The sequence below is a fragment of the Xiphias gladius genome, chromosome 16 (assembly GCF_016859285.1).
Source record: "Xiphias gladius isolate SHS-SW01 ecotype Sanya breed wild chromosome 16, ASM1685928v1, whole genome shotgun sequence".
NCBI classification, from domain to species: Eukaryota; Metazoa; Chordata; class Actinopteri; order Istiophoriformes; family Xiphiidae; genus Xiphias; species Xiphias gladius.
Genome location: NC_053415.1, coordinates 19,919,968 through 19,941,443, shown reverse-complemented (window position 1 = coordinate 19,941,443; position 21,476 = coordinate 19,919,968). Strand labels below are relative to the sequence as shown.

General features: G+C 43.6%; 1 protein-coding gene across 5 annotated transcripts in view; it reads right to left on the bottom strand.

The window, feature by feature from the left end:
* klf12b (Kruppel-like factor 12b) overlaps positions 1 to 21,163 on the bottom strand; it is a 38,075-nt gene extending 16,912 nt beyond the window's left edge. Inside the window, exons 1-3 of one of the 5 annotated variants that reach the window (XM_040148449.1) lie at positions 17,042 to 17,145; positions 16,745 to 16,861; positions 6,347 to 6,429 (exon numbers count right to left, since the gene is read on the bottom strand). In XM_040148449.1, coding sequence (XP_040004383.1) covers positions 6,347 to 6,429; positions 16,745 to 16,757 — 96 coding nt within the window. In that variant the 5' untranslated portion in view covers positions 16,758 to 16,861; positions 17,042 to 17,145. Of the gene's footprint in view, positions 1 to 6,346; positions 6,430 to 6,879; positions 6,958 to 16,744; positions 16,947 to 17,041; positions 17,146 to 20,756; positions 21,009 to 21,045 lie in introns of those variants that run through there. The other 4 variants (XM_040148448.1, XM_040148451.1, XM_040148450.1 and 1 more) reach the window with 4 other exon arrangements.
* Positions 21,164 to 21,476: the final 313 nt, after the last annotated feature.

Here is a 21,476-nt window from a genome sequence, read left to right as displayed (position 1 = left end):
GCAAAAACCTGCGACACACCAGGGAAAAAAGAAATAAGTGAAACAATTTGCATACAAATGATGTATTTATGGCACTAAATTTCATATTTTCACTGTGTCTCATTAACTGAAATGTGATATGTTGATAAATTAAGGTCAAGGACAATTGTTCCTATATAAATAATCAGCTTCAGACACAACAATACTGCATGATAAAGATATGTCAGAAAGGTATAAGAGTAGTGACATATATTGAGAAAGGATCAGTTAATTTCCTCATGTTCATTCAAGTATTCAACTCCTCCTGTGAAGTCCCCTCGTTTAGCATGATGTCATACGCAAATGAAATATAGGAATAAAGACAGTGTCTTTCACGCCCGCCTCCTTTCACTCTCTCTCTTTCTTTTTCTTGGCGTGGGTTGCTCTCTCTCTCTCTCTCTCTCTCTTTTCCTCCTGTTTTCCATCACTCCCACAGAAACGCAGCTCTCTTGGCTCCCCTTGTATCTCTCCTAAATCTCCTTTGTGACGGTGGAAAAACATCATATGGGCTCAATTTCCTGACCGTCTCTCTCTGTCTCTCAGCGATGGGCCTCCTAAGGCCAACGCTGGTGGCTCAACGTATCTTTCACTTAACACCAAGCAGACTGTAACACAACCGCTCCATCTGTCGGCACAAGTTTCAGGAACCTGTTTACTTGGAAAAGATAATGGAGAACATACAAAGTAAGAAAAACGACACTCACCCTGCTACTATTTGTTTCTCCTGACTCCCACAATTTGGACATTCTTTGATATCACAGTCTTTGTTATAATGTCAAATTAACCACGTTACATATGATGTAGCTGATCGGGACTGACTATGTTCGATGTGGGAGGGGTGCTGGAGTGTGTGGCGAGTGGTGTTGATCCTCCCAGTGGAGTCTTTCAGAGGCTGACTCACAGTTAAGGCCTTTTTTTTGGGGGGGGGGGGGGCACATCCAGGATTTTTACTAATCATACAGGAAAAGCTCATTAAAGTTAAAGGATATCTCTGATCGCAGCAGCAGCAGAAATGAAAAATCTTGTGTACTGTGGATTTTCATCCTCACTTTTGTTTTTCAGACTTACATTTCTTTCCCCTTATGTAATGCTGGCTGAGAGTGGATCTGTGGTGTATTACAAATTTTTCTGAGTGTTGTATGTGTGCGTGTTCTTTTATGTAGTAGCCTACTATTTTTACTCCAGACTCGATTTCAGCCTACAGGAAATGTTACGACCCCATGAATCAAAAAGTGCTTCTTCCTTTGTAACTCCTCCTCAGTTGGAAAACAAACCCTACCCCGTGAAATATGCCCTCTGATGACCTCTAGACCCCGGTGGGGTTCAGCTCAGGGTCAGTGGTGTCAGGTCAGGGTTCACAGCACATTATGGTCTGCTTCATAACACCACCCACCAAGCATTTCAGTAGAGTTTCTACAGGTCTTTATGTATATAATTATGCTTTGGGGAAAACAATTTATTTCTTTAGATTTAGGGCTTTTATATGTATGTGTGTGTGTGTGTGTGTGTGTGTGTGTGTGTGTGTGTGTGTGTGTGTGTGTGTGTGTGTGTGTGTGTATATATATATATATATAAAATTATCTTTTATGTTGTCCTGTGATGAAGAAATCGTTATGCCTCCTTCATGGAAAATTATAGTTGAATTTTTCCTAATAGAACAGTTCAGTCAAAGATACTTCCCTCAAGGAATTGACCATGTATAGCAAATAGTTATACAGTTATGTTTGGCGGAAAGGACACCGCCTTTTGAGGGAGCGCTCTAACAATCAGAGCAGTAATAAGGGTTCTGCTGGGTGAACTAATCCCCCTTAATAAACACATACATAGACAGTTATTGGATATAGTAAAGTCAATAATACCACGAGCTTCAATAGGAGCGGTTCTGTTTATAATGGTTGCCTTCTACACCTGTATGAATATGATTGGATTTCACTTGTCAGCTGGCAGCCAAACAGCTAATGAATGAGACACAGTGACGGTAAAGCATTACGCTGAACTACCGCAATGCTCCATTTTTGAGTTTGTCCACTCATAAAGTTAACACCGTGTCTATGAAGGAGGTGTAGTGTGAACAGCATGTCAGCAGAGCAGCTTCAGTGCTCCATCTGTACCTACACAGCATGCGTGCAGGCACAGTCTAGAGCGTAGGTCACAGAATCTAACACACAATCGCCGTATGTGCGAAAAACTGGCAAAATAGACTTGAAGTGTAAAAATATGCTTCGGGTCACATCTACATGCATACAGCGCGAGTAAAACGCGAGCCATTCCGCGGCCTGTGAAGACAGCTGGATTGATTAAAACAGAGGCACTCTGTATCTGTTCCATCAGATCCATGTGAGATGGTCAACTGAAAAATGTGGCTAAAATGCTTCCTGTGTAGACATGCTGTAATGCAGCCTTGGGGGTGACTGTAAGTAAATCAGAGTCGCTGTTGACCCTCCTTGTTAGCAGAGTTTTGATTTAAGGAAAAGATCCCTCTCATGGACCATCTAAGTTCTCAACGGATTTTGTTTCCTGGCCATCTAATGGTTATGGTAATGGCTCCATGCTTTTAGCTTAAAAAACATTTCAAAAGAAATATCACTTAATTGTCAACATGTATGTGTCATGTGATGTCAAACATACTCTGTGCTTCTCTTGCATCAACTCCTGATGTAGCCTTTCTTGACAGAGCCTCAAGCTATTCTCCAGCTGCTTCTGCATGTGATCTGTCTGTGTTTGCGTGCTGTGTATAGGATGTGAGTGTCACAGAGTGCCTGGAGCTATACTGCCTGAAGGCTTTGAAACCATTAGATCCATTGGGGCTAATATCAGTGTTTTGGAAATCTTGTCTTTCTCAATAAGCGCTCTTAGAGTGTGTCGGCTACCAAAGTTTCTGCATTTGCCAGTTCTGTCAGCGAAAGAAGACAGGAGAAACTAGAATTACTGCCTCGCGGTTTTTAAGCCTCCGCCAACCAGTCAAGTTGCAGGAAATATGGTCACAATCCCCGTTTCTATTCCTTAGTTATGGCGTCGAAGTTTTATATCACAATATATCACGTTTACAAGAATGGGACGGACGTGAGGTCACAGTGACCTTGACCTTTGACCACAAAAATCAGTTCATCCTTGCGTCCAGGTGAATGTTTGTGCCAAATTTGAAGAAGTTCCCTCAAGGCGTTCCTGATATATCGCATTCACGAGAATGGGACGGGATGGACAACCCAAAAACAGAATGCCTCTGGCCACAATTGTCGCCAGTGTAGAGGCATAAACAAGAAGAATCTGAAGAAAATATAACACGTGCCAGCCACCTGTGTATCCTGAATACTGCTCCGACATTTTTTATGGTTAACAAAACATATAGTTTCAGCCCTAAACTCTGATTGGCTAAGCCATATTTGAAGCTGCTGTGGTAAGTATACACACCTTTGCATGTGTGTCAGACAATAAGTGTGAGTTAAGTTAGAAACAACATCACCATTACATAATTCGTCCATTAGATGGCACTTAAGTTGATTTTTCAACTGTAAAAACTTTTCCAATACATAACACAAATTTAAAAGGTTCCTAAACTTGTGTTTTTGTTAAGCACATATGTTTAAAAAAAAGAAAAGAAGAAAAAAAAACTAGTTCGGACCAATAAAGATTTTTAAACTCACAAAGATCAATATCTGTATCAGCTATATTCTGCATTTGGTCAGGAGTCAAATACCAACATACAAGTTACTAGAGTTTTGATCATTATCGTAAATATCTATGATTTATTCATTGCAAGTAGCTGCTTTCATAAAAGTACTAAGCCACTTGAGGAAATGTTACGTGTGGCATGTGATTATACTGAGGCTAAAGGCTACAAAGGACAGACATTGTTAGCTTTTGTACTTGCCAGCACCTGACTTCTTGGGCTGTGGTATAATCAGTGTTATAAAATGCATAACTGTATCTTCAAGTGGTGTTCTCCTTTGAAAGCAGATGATAGCAAAAAGACACCAGCATTCAACAAGTCATGTGCCTCGTTGCTTAGATCGAGAACTTTTTTTCCTGAACAGGAGCTACTTTGACCACTAGAGGTTAACAAAATAATAGCGCACTTAATTTCCCATGTTGTCATACAGTTTTTCTTACAGAAGTTATCGTTAGGCAACTCGACTGAGAGTTAGTTTAGCACAAGACATCAAACGTTTCCTTTAGTAATGCATTGTTACCAATGCAGTAAAATCGCTAAGATATGTATCTGTGATTAGATCAAACAAAGCGCAATGGTAGAGGACTCCTAAGTTAGCGAAGTGGACCAATAATATCTGTTCAACAGCAATTTCAAGTTGACAATATTCAAAAATGTTAGCTACGAATCAAAGGTGGGAAAAAATATAATATCTGATCGTTAGTGATCAGTTCAAATTCAAAATTCTTCTTAATGTACTCCGGGTCTCTCTGACCCTTTGCCCTATCAGTAAACTAGACTGAGGTTGTTTTTTTGGTTTTGTTTTTTACACAAAATAGAGAAAACAAGCAAGCTGTGGTGAATGGTAAATAATGACATCAAACCATTTGAGAATTAATGTGAGAAACCTTTTTCCACTTTTCATTTGTATAAAAATACCATTAAAAAAATGTTAGGGACACTTAGCTAGCTACTAGGAACCTGTTAAAAATTGTGACCCCTGTGTAAAAAGGGGGATACTTGTATGTAAAGGTCAAAACAACAGTGTGTAGTGCTACACAAAAGTGAAAAACAGAAACTTATTTGCATTTTGGGGTTAGGTTTTCAAAGAGAACTCAACCAGCACAAATGGAAAACTAAAGCCACCCCCACTTTCATTTTGACAGATACAAACACACGTATGCACTCAAGCCTACACATATTCACACACACTGACAGACATATAAAGATATGCTCGACCCGCCTGCCTGCCTCTGTCCTCATGCTATTGTCTTTATTAGGGGATACTGGTTAGCGGGGCAGATTTTCCAGGCCCTTGCGGGCGAATTGTCTAACAAGGCAGACCATTTCCAGCAAGCCCTTGGCCCCCCGCCACCCAAATGAAGACCACATTTCTGCAGCAGCCTAAACTGTCTGTCTGCATCTGCCATCTAAAGGGAAGCTCAGTCTGTCAGGGCAAGATTGAATCTTAGTGCACTTCAAAGCTGTGTGGGCTGCAGTGCTCACATCCTGTCTGTGACTGACATCAGCACACGTATGGACAATGAGTTCAAAACCCCAGGTATTAGGTAGCAGTGCAAGAGCACAGCTCTCAAACCCCTTGAGCCACGGATGAAAACAGGACACCCAGAAACTAACTACCTGCTGCCTCTCTGTCAAGTCTTTAGATATGGAGAGACAGTCAGGTCTTATCAACACACAGCACCACCACGGCAAAACAATTCTCTACAAGACCTGAGATAACCTGATGGGTTATCAGCAGTTGGTAATTTTCTCATCCATCACGGGCTAATGCTCTCAGATTTGTCTCAAGAGAAACTACTTTGCTCCTCTCCTACCAATTGCTCTCAGTGATTTATTAGGGGCCCAGATATTATCGATATGTTATGAATGGAAATCAATAATAACTGAACTCTAATTCGTCATGATTACAAATATTAAGTGGCCTGCACCCACTGCACACACTGCCGTGGCAGCAACACAAAGCCCCGGTAACCTAGCAACAGCTTCACCATAACAAGACCACTTTATTTCTAGGTATGTCAGACCAGAGAGCACTGATACTGTATATGGGCCATGAAAACCCTGCACGAGGTAACTCCAGTATACCCAACATGGTCAGTACACACTGTTTAATTGAACATTAAAACCCCAAAAATAACGTCAGTGGTAGTGTTTTCAGAGGAAGAGAATACCATGGTGTGTTGTGTTTGTCAGTGTGTATTTGCGTACATGCACAAGAGAGACTATTCAACTGTGTTTGTGGGAAAGAAGGGTAAGGGAGGATGAAGGGAAATTGAGGGACGTAAAGGAGCAGGAACAGACAGAGATAGATAAGATTTAGAGTTTCCCATGTGACCCTCCTCCCTGGAGCAGTGACTACATCTGCACAATCACCCCCAGCCAGGACAGACTCTCTTCTGGCCCCAGTCACCTCCCCGAAACTCCCCCAATGCATTCCTGCTCCAGCTGTGGCTCTCCTCCTCTTCTTGGTTCTTCTCCTCTTCCTGCTTACTACCATGCTCTCCGACCACTCCTCTTAGCCCCCAAACTCGCTCGCTCTCTCACTCAATTGCTTAGGCCTGGGAGTGATTATCGCCCCGTTGCCGGGAGGAGGAAAGAGGGAAAGGAAAGCAGGAGGAAAAAAGGGAATTGTCTGGAAAACAACTGCTCTCTTACCCCTTGTTCCGATTCCAGGGGCTCAGCTTTGACTCGGACTGCAGGCATTCCGTCAAGCATTAACATCCTGTTTCTGAGGGTGCCTGTGAAGGGACACAGAGGAGGGTGTGAGACGGGTTTTTTAGCGTGACTAAGCAGGTCCCACACTCAGTTATTCACACATGGACATTTACAATGTTGTGCTTGCACCCACTGAGAAAAAAAGCACATTTTAAGTAGACACGAATTACTCTTTCAAAACCATCAGAAGCTGAAAGACAAAAGATGCGCACAAACGTATAAACTCAGTCAGTGCACAGCAGGACTCCTGCTTCACCATAATAAAGATTTTCAGTTGCCTGGTGGGCAGCTATGGAGCTAATAAGAGTTCATAACACTGAATAAAAGCTTCTTAAGGCTTCAATAGAATACAAATACTTGCTTTGATATGCGGTTACTCAATGGCAATGGAAACAGCACAAGCATACAAAGTTTCATCTCTGACCACTGATTAAAAAAATTTTGAAAATTGACACATAAAATTTCATACTCACAATGAAATATGAAATATTAATGCCACAATACGGCACTTGCATACACACACACAATATCACACTTCTTACTACATCTCTATATCCATCCTTCCCTCCGCTGCCTCTGAGCACTGTGCCTCTGTAAAGTGGGCAGCAGCAGTGCCTCCTCAGCTCCGTGCTGTGGCTTTAAGAGTGATACTCAGATGGAGCCAGTGACAACAATGCATGTTCCGTATCCCTCAGCTGGGGCCGACCTGAAGTAACCCTCCCTCCTATTATTTTAGCAGCAGTGCATGGGGGAATGCAAGCGAGGCAAATAGACTATAAACATCTCTATTACTCTCCACTGTTGGCACCAGCAGCTGGATGTGTGGCCCAGTCCTTGTAGTCAGCAATGTCACGGCATCGTGACTACTCTTGTGCAGAGAAGAAAAAAGCTCAGACAATGATGAAAGACATATATTATTTCTATGCAGCTGGTTGCTGACCGTCTAACTACACCAAACGTCTAAGATCAACAACATCCATGTGGCCTGTCCAATAGTCAAGTTTTTGTACTCACCGGAAAATCCACTCAAAATAGTTACCGAAAAACATTTTACAGATTTCATTCAAAATTACCACAACAGAATCATTTAATACCAGGAATTGTTGCACAACCTCATAGATTCTCAAGCAAAAGCTAATCCTGACTGTGTTTGTGTGTGAGGGAGTAAGAGAAAGAGGGAGGATTTACTCGGTCTGCAACCCCCCCAGATCTCGCCTCTCAGGTCTAAGTCCCTCAGGTACCCTGGCTATGCTGCTATTGTATTGTTGTCCAGGATGTCCTTCGGCTTCAGGTCTTGGTAGGCCCAGATAGCGTTGCCATAGTAACGGCTGGGCGGGTGGAGCTGCAGCCTCGGTCCAGCCTCAAGCCATGTGTTGAGGAGAAGAAGAGAGACTAGTGTACTAAGAGAGGCGGAAAGTGAGGTTTGTTTTACTCCAGATGACCATCATTCTGGCAGAGGCATTTTTTCTTCCTCAGAGAAAAAAAAATTTTTTTTAGAAGAAGGCACTTCAGATAAAATCAAGATATTCCCATGATGTAAATTTCACTTTTTAAAAAGCTTCTTTTTTTGAGCCTCAAAAAAAATACATTCGTCCAAACTTAATTGTTCTCTCTGATAAATTGCACACTACTCTTACTGAAAAAATAAATGTCAAAACACCTTTTTAATTTTTCCCAGCATACCACGGTCAGAATTGCACAAGCAACAACCTCTCCCCTTGTGTCTACAGTCCAGTTAATCCAGTGGTGTGTGAGCACCTTCCTAATGAACTGGCCTGCAGCAAGCTATTCATAGGAAATCAATGGCAAGTGCATACCTCTACTTGTGACTGCTACGACCAAAGAGCTAAGAGCAGTGAGAGAGACCTAACACTGAGTAATGAGCTAACAGAAGGGCGCTGTTCATTGAGGATTTCATGTCGAAATACTGTGACTGAAGTCAGCTGTCAACTGCTTTTGCTCCCCTGAAAGGATCATGACCGCCAGTTAGAACTTGGGGATCACAAGCCATAAAAATTAAAAATAAGAACAAACACCGAGTGACGAGGATTTGTTCAAGATAATAAACCAATGTGTATCTAGTCTTCTCTATCACTAAATTTGGTGCGCTGGCACCGGGCTCATGCAACCAGCAGTGTGCTGTCCATCAGCGGCATGAGGCTCTGTGTGTGGGAGATGGAGAGAGAGGAGGGGGGGTTAAAGGGAAACAGGGTAGATTAAGATCACCTTTCCATTTGCTGCACTCTGAAATGAAATGGCCATCCCAGGTGTGTGGGGGAATTGGATGGAGAGGAGGGCAGTGGAGTGTTGAGGCATCTCATTTTTCCCTCCTACTCGCCCTCCCGTCCCCACCAAATTCCAGAGAAAAAAAAGGTAAAGGGAGCAGGTGAAGATTGAGGCCAGTTCTAGCAGCAAAAAAGCTCAAAATAAACATATTTCAGTGTCTGCTGCTCTCTTCACTTTTCCGTTTATGCTTATTTGTGTGCCTGTTAATGCTTTTCGAAGTATGAACTGAGACTCCCACCACATATTGGCATCTATGACCCCGGGACCACTATCTCCCAGCTCGCTGATGGCTATCGGCTCTGTGCTGACTGAAGCGATTGCAACTACTTGGAGTGAAAAGGATATAGCTCAGCCAGACCAATCCTGAACAGACTAGCTACATCAATTAGAGGTGACAAGCTTCTCCACAAAAAACATCTGACCTCCTGAGACCACATGCTGACCTCGTATACCAGTGACATCATCCACTCCTGTACACACTTGCAGATGTTTACATACGCACCACAGCAACCCCAAAAAATTTTCAAAAAAGGAAAATCTAACAAGCCTACAAAACTGCGATAACAGCTCTCTGGCTCGATTCACGACATGCCTTTTAGCTTTAGCGTACCTTTACTGCCAGTATGCTGATACAGTATTAAATGAAGATGGATTCTCCTCAAGTAACTGTTCATTGTTAATTGCCGAGGTTTAAACAGGAAGTACTTTTATTGGACAAAAGCTCAAAGGTGTGTGTTGATTGAGTGGGTGGTGTAAATCACCGTGAGTTCGTGTTCTTTAAGCACATGCGAGTGTGAAGACAGATCCTGTTTAATACTATCTCTTGGTGTTCGCTCACACAGCAACAAAAACACATTTTTTTCTTAAGGTGAAAGTTAAGCTTAAACAAATTCATGAAAGCAGCCTTGGTATCTGGCTGTGTGTACTCTTTCCTGCTTCCTCTCCCATCTCTCTCTCTCTCTCCCATGTTCACATACTTGGACATGCACACACAAACACATGGGCACCACACACCCTGAAACACACTATAACAGACGGGCCCCGCCAATGCTTTGTTCCCATGTCGAGCGCCCAGAGCAACTGGGTGCATCTGTGTCACAGAGGCTGGACCTGCTGTCACAGTCTGGGATGGAAGGGAATTGGGGGGGGGGGGCAATGAATTAAGGTTGATACGAGAGGAAGGCTTAAGGAAGTTGACAGTAAGAGAGGTAGGTGAGGCTGGGGGCTTGTTGAAGAGCGCAGAGTTGCTGGCAGGAGCAGTGGTTAGGGAAGCAACCAAGGGGAGTTGAAGAGGCTGGGAGGGTGGAGTGGTTGAGGGGGTTTGTAAGCTGGGAGGAGGAGGGGTGGTAGTCAGAGAAGCGAGAGAGGGTAGAGAGGGGATATGGACCAGAGCCAAGGCCCGGTCGAGCGCAAAGCACACAGTGCAAGAATGCCAACAGACCCCCTCCCACCCGGTCCTCTACCAAAGAGAAGAGAGAAAGAAAAAGGGAAAGCAAGAGAGAGAAATTGCAAGGAAAAACATTTTAAATGTTGCAAATCAGAAACAAATGACTAGCTGAAGCTACAAGTGCATATGCATAAAAAGGGCAGTGCTTTAGGTTATGTGAGATGAGCCTTTCCTGTGTTTTGCCTATATTGTGTGCCACTGGCCTCTTTTCGCCAGCTCACTTCCCTCTTCTGTGCCCCTGGACACCCCAATGTGACACATTGGCCGGATAACCAGCCTACAAGTGCTAGCTCACCAGCACACTCCTCCACTTCCTCTCTTTTGAGTCACATAGTGCAGAAACTTTTGGAAAGGTAGTGTAAGCTGGGAACGTTCACAACATGCTCATTAGACAGGTAACAAAGAAAACACTTGCTAGAAAAAGGGAACCGGCTGAGCAATACTTCTTTAGACCCTGGAAAATAAAGGTCCAGTATATGTTTGGTAAAAACCATATCTGTCTTGTTTGCTCACAGCGTAGACAACTGAATCACAGCCGATTTTGATCTCAGTCTCAGTCTGCTTCATGTTAGGCTGTGTCTGTTCATGACCTCATCTTGTTGGCCTCATTCTGGTCTTGAGAGCCACTCAAACAGTTCCCTGCAGAGTTACTACTTAAAGAGTGCGCCCAGCCAAATAACAGCGCTCTGTGTGGTCACCGACACTACATATTTTAGTCAAAACCAGAATCTGACTTTTTGACATGTGTGTTTTGTAGCAATTATAAAACAGGTAATAACCAAACCAACTTTTCTGACCTGTTTCTTCAAACTAAAAACCTTGTACAGGTGCACTCCAGCAATGTAGCATTGCACTTCCATAAAGTTTTCGGCTCACAAAAGACGAATTTTAAAAATTCTGTTCAAAATCAAGGTGACAGAGGCCATGATATCTTGACTTCAAGTCCCTAGTAGGCTTAAAACTCACACTCAAACACACTTGGTCCTACATTTCCCATAATGCACCCACTACTTTTTTTTCATGAGACTATCTCTGACTGCTAATTATGTACATCTTGTTCCAAACTGATGTCCAAACTCTCTTAGAAATTAGTTGCTAGCCTCTGATGGCGTCATCAGGGCTTACTGTGACAAACTATGCCCTGTAGAGCCTCAGAGGACGTTTTCACAGGCTGAATGGCACAGCCCACAATAACCAACCTGTCCTTTGTGTATAAAATTGGTGGAGTTCCCCTTTAACAACTTTCTAACTCCAACCAGAACATACCAGATAAACAATGTTGACACTGTTTGTTCTGTTTGTGTCTATGTGAGAAAGGTGGGGATGCATGTTTTCCCTAAGACTTCACTCCTGGATTTACTGAGATGGACATAGTGTTTTTTTTCTAATCATTCCTGGCACTCTGTGAATGGTCTCAGAATTTCCATTTCATAAGCCGTATTTTCCTTGGCAGGAGCAGCAAGTGGAGTCTTTTGGATGCTTCTGGGACATTTTTGAACGGGACTCAAGAGAGCAGAGTGCTGCTACCTCTCTGTTCATAGAAGCGTGGGCTTCTCTAACCCCCGACAAGTACAATGGCATCAAACCAGTTTATGTTCACTACCCTCTGTAAAAAGAGGGAAAAAAGTTCCCTTTAGGGTTAAAAATCCCTTAGAGATGCACTCAACTGATGCACTTTACCTCAAAATGCCCTGTCCTTTCCTCTGGGAATAAATCAGTTCCACAGAGGGACAACACAGCTCTCTTCATGAGCACAGCTATTATTAGACAGAATACACTTCTCATGTGTTGGATGTTTTCATCTCTGGGACATACAGTCAAACTTGAGGTGTTTATCAGGTCACATCTATTTGAAGTGAATTATCAGACTGTATCTGCCTGATTCTATCCAGGCTCCACCTGTTGTGGAATTTGAAGTGGGCACTCAGTCATTTAGCCAGCAATTCAAAAACCATCTAATGGTTGTGTTTCTTGAGCTCACACAACGGGGAAGCACGATAGACACATAACAAAGGATAATCTTATCATTTTGTTTAAATAGCCTGTCGACAAAATATGGCACTGACGCTCACGAACTGACTCATGACTTAATGGATATGCCTTGCATGACAACTCTTAAGGCTGGTTGTGAGGGAGGACATTAATGACAAAATGCATGTCAAAAAATGCCATGGACAGGAAAAGCTGAGCATTGAGAAAAACCAAAGACGCAGAGGGGAATAGACTGAGACAGCCCCAGAGATGAACACCAAAACCATTTGCACAGGCTGAATGGAGATGGCAAAGGGTAGGTATTGAATTGATTGATCTGTACTTCAGAATACAAATCAAGCTCCATTGTGGTGAAACGCAGCTTCAAAAAAGCTAGAAAAAAAAAAACTATTTTTGTGGTGACCCAGTGTAGAAAAACAGATACATTCAAGGACTCTTTCCATAGAGCTTAAATTACACACCTTTGTATTTAATGTTTTAAATACTATATTTTATAATAGTACACCATTCAAGGTATTTTGTAATCAAATAGTGCATTTTGTACAATGCAGAACATAAGGTTAAATGAGCATGTAAGTTTAAATGAGCCTGGGTTCACGGGGTTTGATGCAGTATGTGAAAATATGCTCAGCAACAATGTGATGTGCCATTTTTTTTACTCCTGCACAATGACCTCATTATGTGAGTTCCTGTACACATCTAATACAAAAATGTTCCTTCATATACAGTATACAGTCTAATATAAACGTTCCCTACAGCTGGAGCAACAAATGAAGAGTCAGATAGGTAAGATAGAGGAGGGATAATTTGTCTGTGTGTGTGTGTCTGTGTGTGTGTGTGTGTGTGTGTGTGTGTGTGTGTGTGTGTGTGTGTGTGTGTGTGTGTGTGTGTGTGTGTGTGTGTGTGTGTGAGAGAGAGAGCGAGCGAGAGAGAGAGAGAGAGAGAGAGAGAGAAAGAGAGAGCAACAAACTCATGTTCTTGAGCCAGGGAGCCCAGCACCTGGGAGGAAACCAGCTCCATTTATAGAGTTATACCCATGTAAATACACAGGCAACACACACACATAAACAACACACACTCGCGCACAAGCAAGGCCCACGGAAGTTCCCATATTCTGGTGGATTGCCCTTGGGTCCTTGCTATTTCTGCCAGGGGCAGGGGGATCCTGTGTCAGTAATCCTGTCGGGATGAGGGGGATGAGGTCACCGGATGCAGCTCAAGTCCACTGCCTTCACCAGCACACACAGATACACACACACACACAAACACACAAAAATAATTTGTAGGAACACTTTGCTAAGTGAACACTACATACAGCACCACCACTATTACAGTATGTTTACACAAGAAAACAAACGTACAGTTTTGAATAAAAAAGGTGTCAAAAAGTAGGCAGAAACACAACTACACATACTGAACACATTTTTAACAACTCACATACTGGCATTGTCACACACTTTAAAAATCAGAACAAACATATTAACTTGTCCAATAAAAGTTGTGCCAGTAATAATACTTCAACCAGATACAGTATGTCTCTAGTGACTGTAAATCGTTGAATGTTAGGATAAAAACTCAACACCTAGAAAGATTACTAAAATATCAGTTTACAATAGGACAAAGGCAAATGTTTTATGAAATTTATTTTATTTTTTTCTGTGACTTTTTGTCTTTGTGAAAGATCCCCACCTCCGCCAATACCGCCTCCTTCCCCTCTAAGGCCTTGTGAAACTGTGGGAAATGAAGAAGCTATTTATTCTGAGAGGAAACACTCAAAGCGAAAAGAAGAGTTGGTCGCTGTCTGGTTTGTCTGTGTCTCTGTCTGCGTGTCAAACACAGTTCTTATGAAGATGACTTCCTGAGCCCCTGCTCTGTTTTATAATCTGGCTACCGCACACACACACGCACACACACAAACACACACACACGCACATACACAGACATACACACAAACCTTGTGACCTTTGCCTGCACCCACAATGAACCATATTTATCTTAGATTCAGAGACAGACACACACAAAACTCTGTCTCTCAATATTGCAGCTCTGCTTGTGAAAGAATATAGATGCCCATTCAACACAAACAGCCACCCCCACACACCTACAGTATGCACAAACACACACTCCTCCACAGTGCTCGAGAGAGAGGTAAACAGAAGAGTCTGACATCCTCTTGCATCATGTGCCTCAAATGCAGCAGATACAGCTAAACAAGCTGTGACTGTGACAGCTCTAAAGTGAGGTGGCATTACTCAAGTGAGCTTTGACTCAGAAGTCAAAGCAATTTGTGACACCATTCTAGGCAGTTTATATCCAACTGGAGATCATTTTGATGTAATCATGCAAAAGAATAAGTTAAATATCTGTGCAATGGCTGGATTGGGCTTCGTGTTTAAGAAACGACGAATAGACACCACAAAACAGCTCTTATAAGAACCAATACACTATGAGGTCTTCTTGTTTCAACATAATCGGGTGACCTCTCTAGAACCCCCTTCACACACACAGACACACACACACACACACACACACACACAGACACTCACCACAGTAAATGTAGTAGGGTCAGTGGCTGTGCATCTAAAATAGCCTCTGACACAAAAACCTCACTTGTACCGAAGGAGGGGGAGGTGGAGCTGAGCAAACCTGGATAAACACATGGAGTAACTGGCACAGCCTTTCAGGAAGATACTGCAATATTCTTTGCATGTTTATTGGGGAGGTTTACACACTGTAGGTCCATACTGTATGTGTGCATGAGAGACAGGGTGATAGAAAGAAAGAGGTTAGTGCCAGTGGATCAATAAAAAATGCACTAAGTGACTCCGTTCTCGTCTCTTATTTACTCTCAGTGCACTCTCAGTGGTCCTAGGCTGAGGTGACCAAACTGCAGTACTTAACCATTATCTCGGACGGACAGAGGTGTATCGTAGGCACAGTCCTGTACCGAATTCACAGTAAACAAAATACTGGAAAGTTGTGAATGTTTTCCTCTGAAAGCATTAAGGAAACCACAACAAAACAGAGAAATATCAAATATTATAGACAGTGTGTTTAGAATAAATGCCCATAAGAATATACATGAAGGTACAAGCCAGTGAATCACAGCACTCAGTCATTGCTTCTCTCATGCAAAGGTTATAGCTTCTTTCTGCTTACTGAAAGTGAGGGTCAGTGTGAAACCTTGCTCTCATCTGCTGCCCTAACAGGAAGGTGGGATGCATTAGATTAGCATCCTCACAATAACCTGCATCCGTCCCACCACCACTATCACAGCCAACCATCCACATACCCTCTCTCTCTCTCTTCTTCCCCTCCCAAAGGGATGACCGTACACTCCTGCCCTAATGGGGGATTCTTTGAGTAGGCTACTGGCTTTTATCCCCCTAGGCTCTGATAGTGTATGTGTGTGTGCTTGTTTTCTAACATGTATATCTGAATGTGTGTGTGTGTTTGTGTGTGTGTGAGCGACCCCCCCCCATCCCCCACATATGCACTGTGTACATACCACTCACAATGGCTTGTCTACTGAATGCATCACAGCACATGTGCACTCACATGCACTACAAAAAGGCCGACCTAAATGTTTTAAAATAATTGTACAATGCAAGCATGCAAAGGCGCCAATACACGGATTCATCTTTAGCATCTGCTGCAAAAAACTCACTTAAAAATAATATCGGCACAAACACTTAAACACACACTCTTTTTTCAATCCCCTCCCTCTGCCCTTTTTTTTCTCTCTCTCTTGTGATACAAACAAACGCATGCATGCCGGCATAAACACTAGCACAAAAGCACAAGTGCATTTGCTTCAGTGTTTAATAGTCTTGCAGAGTCCTCTTGATGCAGCATCACAAAAAGTGCCTACCCTATCTAACCTCTCTTTGTGCTGACACAACCAAATTCACCGCAACACACGGCATATGGAAACAGACAATAACGGACCAACCAAAACATTCCTTCACACAGACACTTATTACATCAAATATGTGCGCAGTTATTTTCGCTCACTGAGTTTTTCCCCTTGGTTTGACCCATTCCAGCTCTCCGACACCACTCAATAAAATCCAGCAGCTGTGTTTACCTCTATTACTCATCTACTCATGCCTTCAGTTTGATTATTTTTCCTCCCTTTTTCAACTGATGCTGTGCCGCGTTGATACCTGGTTGAGGCAGCAAATCGAGAGGAGTTATGGCGCAAAACATGAACCGACATTCGGTTTTGTGGAAGCCAAAGAGCCCACGGAATGCCACAGGCACCCCAAATGGATTCCACATGTTGTTTGCATAATTTCCTCTCCTAACAGTTGACCTACAGTGCAACTCGAAACAAAGTTCATGCAGCATCCCTGTGCAGGTCTGCTGAAACCATCTGCACTGAGCCTTGAGAGATGCAGAGATTCTGTAAAGGGAAACGCTTCCTCTAACACCAGCTCAAAATTGTCCAAAACAATCTGAAAACATTGACTTGGAATGCTCTTCCATTCTCTTTTCTTCACTTCCTTCCTTTTCTCCTTCCTCCTGTCAACCAACTCTATTTGGCTGACGCAAAACAGATACTTGGTTGAAAGAGGAAACACCACCACAGACAGACAGATTGACATACCTACCCATCGTAGCCATGCAAACATGTCGAGCACCCTTAAATCAGAGTCTGGGAGCAGGCGCTGCTATATGAGTCATTTCCAGTAAGCACTGAGTGCGCAGCTCTTGCGATGGTGTCATTCCTAGAACAAAACTTGGATCAATGCACTGGTCAGACAACATAATCTTAAAATCTACCTCCCCTTACATCTGTTTGTCGTTTGATGGCAGTTTCTTTCCTATCAAAAGATAAACTTGGTTGCTCTAGAGCAGCTCTTAATATCATTGACAGAGAAATGCGGCAAAAATTAAAAAATACTCACACTGATGTTTGACAGGCTGCAATCATCCATGTTAGATTGTAGTTCTTTCTGTTTGTGTTCACTATTTAGACTATCAACCTCAGAATCAGTGCTTTTGCTCAATACTTTCCGTGCTCTCGCCCTCTCTCTCTCTCACTTAGTCACATAACACACATGCTCTAGCACTCCATGTACACCCTTAACTCAATTTTGGTAAACAAATGTGGGCTGTACACTGGGGTCAAAGGTTGAATCCACAAGAGAAAAAGCAAAGGGAAAGAACATTTTGTCATACTCTGATATGATGAAATAACAGCACAGGGAGTTCAGTTCGCAGCTATCACCTACAAATATTAGTCTTATTTCACGCACAGGAAGTTCAACTTAACTATTCCAAAATTGCTATTTGGAATAAAACGGCAGCAAAGTAGCTGCAGATGTTTTGGATGTTTAACCCTCTGCATCTATGACCTTTTTGTGCTGTTGATTTAGTTAGCTTTGTAACCAGGTACATCTGTCAATATGCAAAGTCATCTATTTGGCTGCTGTCTGTTTCACACATTGTTATACAATGTGTGACCTTGACACACCAGTCTATTGTAAGAACCTGTGGGTAGGCGTGTGTAGCTCTGTGTGTGTTTCAGGGTCTTTGCATAAGGAGGTTTCCTGTTGCTGAACGTCCAGGTTTGACAGCTCTGGAAATGCAACAGCACCTTTATAACCAGGGGCAACAGGATATCCCACAATGCACCTTGAGCATACCCCACCTCTCTAATCCTCGGCTTACAGTCAGGGGCCCAAATGAATCCGGCCTTACCGTGCAGTGCAGTCTATCTGCAATCAATGACGATACACTCCATAACACCCACCTGGATCAATGATACAGCAGTCAGTCAATATGCCAGCAGTTAACCCCGCTGATGAGGGGTAATACAGGGAATTTCACATTTCCTTAAAAAAGACAGTGAGCCTACATATTGTTGGAGTGCACATACATGAGCTCAAGCCTTTTGCCTGAAAGATTAAATCTGTCAACACGCACCCAATTTGTGTGTTGTGATCTGTGTCAGACGGATGATGCCTATAGTGGGGGAATCCTGCCCAGCAATTAAATGCGCTGGGCAAAGTGGTGTTGATGGACAGATAGAGTCTATCCGCTGGTGATTGGCTTTTTAATTGAGTCCCCCCACCTGCACTGATCCCTATCATAAGCCCTTGGACTGTGTCTTGGGGTGGGGGTTGAGCTATTGAAGGAATCAGAGTGGCAGCAGCAGTTTGATGCAGTTGTGGGGGAGAACAACTGGGAGTATGCCGCATCATATTGTTTATGACAATGCCAGTACGGCTTTTAATGTTATAAGGACTTTTTAGAATCACTGACCGGCTGTACTGTAATGACCAAAATCGTCAGAGTTTGTTTAGCTAAAGATGCCAATCCAAACCGTCTGAAAGAACGGCTTAAAACAACTCATTAAAACACTGCATGGAAAATGCTGTGAGAAAGCAGCAGTGATTCACTTTGCGCATTCAAATCATCTCGTTGAGTCCCGTTCAAAAATTTGTAGTCACTGTCTATGTAGTTTGTTCACTTTTTTTCAAAACGCGACAGGGTTCAAATGCACTTCATTTTGTACATCAGTAAGCGAACACATCGGCACTCATGCTGCCATGATGTTCAGTGCGGATTCTGACTGTCTTCAGTACAATGGTGCATTCAATCTGTTGCAGGTTGAAGCTGTTAGTTCAGTTAAATACAAAACAAGTACTACCCATGGTCTGTTTCTACAGCTAACAGCACAGCAGCCAGTTTTTGCAAGAGTTATCACACCATGTTTGTTTCTGTGGCTTTTGCTGTCTGTCTCATGGCTGAGCTGTCAAAGGTGCTGTCAGTCGCAATGATGATCCTTTATAGTCAGTTCTGTTTAAAGATTCAGTGTTTAAAGATAGCTGCGCCGTTATCTAGTGCCGACTACAACACCTCAACCACATATTGCATACAGTGTTTCAGCAATTAACATTAAATTATTCAGCAGCATTTTAACATATCATCCTAAATAGTTTCGTTATCGCAAAAATACCCTGCAGAATTATGATATTATTTTCAAATATTAATACCAGCCTTAAGTGATTTGTTCGTCCATGCCAGGAAATATTTATATGTTGCCTATTTCGGAGCTCCAATATTATCCTTCCTCACTGTTCAAGCACAGTGTACTGTAGAGTCTACTCTACATGTGTGGTAATATCAGCCTCCTTATTCATGCACAGGGAGAAGGTCCCTTTGTAAATGGATTTAAGTGGAAGTTTAAATGGGCACTAATCTCACTCGCTGAACATCCGTGAGCTGCAGGGGGTATCGTCCACACACATAACCCCACCCCCCTCATCTTTTTTTTTTATTCTTTCTCGCTTTCTTTTGTGGATGGCACCCCCACTTAAACGCACACACACAAACACACACCCTACGGCTGTTACACAGCTAAAGGCAAAGCAGGGCCTCTCCACAAAGCGGGGGTAAAGTCACAGAGGTCAGTGCTCAGTTTCCACATCAAACCCAGGAGCAGAGGCCAGAGTCTCATCCCCCCCTCCAACCTTTCTCACTCCCTCCCTCTCTCCTGCTCTCTTGCTCCCTCACTCCCCTCCCCTTGCCACCACTTCCACCCACACACCCTCCTCCTGCCCCTCGCTGGATGTACAAATGCCTTTGCTGTCAGCTCTGCCCCGGTCCCCTGTAATTGAAAATAACAGCCAAGGGCCAGCCCCCGGCCACTCTCCCCAGCCTGGTGGCTCTCTGCCTCTCTGACAGCCACCCATCAATACCAATGACTATTACCCTGGAAGTGAGAGCGCTGCCGATGACATCCAAGACACCACCCCTGCAACACTCCTACACACACACACACACACACACACACAGACACACACACACCTCCCCCCCGAGTGTCCTTCCTCCGCTACCCGAGCCTCCTAATGTTTAACCCGTTGCTAACAGGCTCCTCTCTCTGTCTCTAAGCTGCTACAGTAGGCTACAGTAGGCAAACAAGCCTCTCTCTCTCTCTCTCTCTCTCTCTCTCTCTCTCTCTCACTCACACACACACACACACACACACACACACACACCACAATGCCTCACACAAATTCACATCCACCCACCCACCCACTCACACGCACAAACACACAAAACCCTCATAAGACAGGCACAAAAGTCTGACAAGCAGCAAACTTTTTTTCCCAGTGAGAAGTGCTGAGAGAGAGTTTGGGGTAGTGCTGTCTAACTTCACACTCTCATATTCCCCACCAAGATAGTCAGTCAGTATTATTCTTCAACAGTGCTGCACTGCTAAGCTTATATGTTTTGAGGTCGCTCTGGAGGTAAATAAGTGACACTTAAAGAGATTTCACAACTGGTGCCGGCACCGTAAAGTCAGGATGCTGCTCAAGCCCACAGTCATTCGGTGTATATAGTCACTTTTTTCCCCCTCTTGTCCTGACAGCTTATGAATTTACGTGGGGAATAAGTGTTGCATGTCCAGCCGGCACCGTGCAGGGTCTCTTGTTTCCCCCCACTGACAGACACCAGACACAATGCCATAGGTGATCTGAGTTGTCATCTGCTTTGACAGAGCAATGACAGCTGAACGAGACGCACTGAACACAAGCACAAAGCCCGGCAACGTGACAAATGAAGCACACAGCAGCAGCCAGCAGAGGAACAGGATGAGAAAAATGCACAGACCTTGTCAGAAGCTGCAGAGCCGTGGAGACTAGGACACTGTTTTCCTTTCTACAGTCCTCTCTGTCTCCTCTCCTCCTCTCCCTCTCCTCTCCTCTTCTCTCCTCTCACTCTGCGTGTATGTACGTGTGTGTGTGTGTGTGTGTGTGTGTGTGTGAGTGAGTGAGTGGGTGAGTGAGTGTATGTGAGTGAGCAGCTCCCTCCCCTTCTGCCTCTCAGCTGCTCAGCTTAGGCAGTTCTCAGGAAATGAATGGGAGCGCACAGAGAACTGTTGTACTTGCAAATGACTTACCCCGAGTCACATGATCCGCTAAATGTAGGGTGGGCCGGTGGGTGGAGGCTTCATAAGCAAAGGGAAGACAATATACTCTAAGCTTTAACAGCATGCATCGAATTACACGGGGCCCCTCCGGGGAGGTTTCCGACGCGTCCGCTCTCAGCCAGCCCGAACTCCCTCTCTACCCCCTCCCGGAGAACAGCGGAGAGCCCTGGACTGAGGGCGAGCACCGGAGCACCTCCCCGTTTAAAGGGGACGGAGAGGAAGGAGTAGGTTGAGAAGGGGATTTAGTGAATCATTTCGACTCCGTTTGATTTACAATGTATCTGTTGAGTCGTGTGATATTTACAGAGAGCTAATGATCTGATAAGTCTTCCTTCTTCAGTGTTTTTTCCTAAAATAGGCCTGCACATGTATTGATAAAGAGAATGTCAAATGTTTCCGTT